Source organism: Phytophthora infestans, genomic scaffold (genome assembly GCF_000142945.1).
Source record: "Phytophthora infestans T30-4 supercont1.30 genomic scaffold, whole genome shotgun sequence".
Lineage (NCBI taxonomy): Eukaryota > Oomycota > Peronosporomycetes > Peronosporales > Peronosporaceae > Phytophthora > Phytophthora infestans.
Window position 1 is genome coordinate 1,436,541 of NW_003303729.1, and position 1,381 is coordinate 1,437,921.

The window sequence follows — 1,381 nt, forward strand, 5'->3', positions numbered from 1 at the left end:
TAACAGTTAACAATATATACTACTTCCATATCAGACAGTGGTTGATTAAATTAAACCACAATAACATTTCAGAGCTGTTTCGTGCACCGCGCAACTTCTTGAACTATCCGTCATATAACACACAATGCAGTGGCCCCCCAATCCTACGATAAAACTGAAGCAAGAAAAGTAAAGCAAGCAAGGTCGCATCAATGTTTGCGTTGTTAACTGGATAAGCGAATCACATCACACTGCAGGTCGAACCTTGACACGCTTTTCCTTCGTACTTCGTTACCTGGCACAAAACATACCAACCAGTCTGTGTCCCACCACGAGCTTATTTTGCGCTATTTTTTTTTATTTATAACCCAGTCTCATTGCCTCATCGGTCTTGTGCTTTACAATCTTCGCCCAATCGGGTGTTGATATGACAGTCTCCTTTAGTTTTTCCAAGCTTTTCTTGGGCGTGATTTTTTCCACTACAGCTTTCAATTTTTCTTTGAAGCCTTTGGCTCTCTCTTCCACGATCTCGCCTTCGTCGTTTCCGACACGACGCAGTAAACGCGGGTCATGCACGTCGGTCGTGGTGATCATGTCAACACCATTTTCATTCGAAGCCTTGCCCGCAACCGCAGAATTGGCATTACCAGTGGCGTGGAAAGTGACCGCGACTAGCACTGCAAGGATGCATGTGAGGCGCATTTTTTTGTCGTTTGGGTCAACAGCTCGGGCACTTGAGTCGAAATGAGAGAGTGCGAGCAGATTGCAGAATGAGGTGTCGGACGAAGACATAGCCGTACTACGTGCTGGAGCACGAGGAAGTTCCACTTTGTACTGTTTTCTTCCAGTCTGTACAAATAACTCTGGGATATAGCTACCGATCCAGTACATATTTCCAGACAGTTATTGAACAAAAAACCAGTACACTTAAGTTCGCAGCTAATAATGGTTTGTGTGACCCTATTCACTTATAAAAACTAATGTCTAGTCACTATTAGAAAATTGTGTTTAATACACAAGAAGAGCAATTCAATTCGCAATTCAAAAGTGCCTCCTCCAAGTCATCCTCTCCGAGTTGCTTTCTTAAAATGGATGGCCACCGCAGCATTCTTGCAGCGACATCAGTGGCAGCACTTTTCTCATGCGTAGTACTACTATAGTAGCACTGAGCTACCACATTGATTTAAATCAAAGTCACGATTGGGCTTGTTCTCGATCACTAGATACTTCTCCGCCCAATATTCAAGCTCATCGTTCTCAAATGACGTATCACCATGGGCTGAACGCATGTCATTAATTGTTCGACCAGTTAATCTCCACCAGCTGAGTTAGTGTTGCCCAGCTTCCGCTCAGACTTGAATGTCAATTCGAAATCTTGATCAGGTGTAGAAAGCTCAAACGT

General features: G+C 43.7%; 1 protein-coding gene across 1 annotated transcript; it reads right to left on the reverse strand.

The window, feature by feature from the left end:
* Positions 1-336: 336 nt before the first annotated feature.
* On the reverse strand, positions 337-681 carry PITG_23008 (avr2 family secreted RxLR effector peptide protein, putative; the record flags this gene model as incomplete). Its single annotated transcript, XM_002899560.1, has 1 exon — positions 337-681. The coding sequence occupies one exon, from the start codon at positions 679-681 to the stop codon at positions 337-339; it is 345 nt and encodes a 114-aa protein (XP_002899606.1).
* Between the last annotated feature and the right edge of the window lie 700 nt (positions 682-1,381).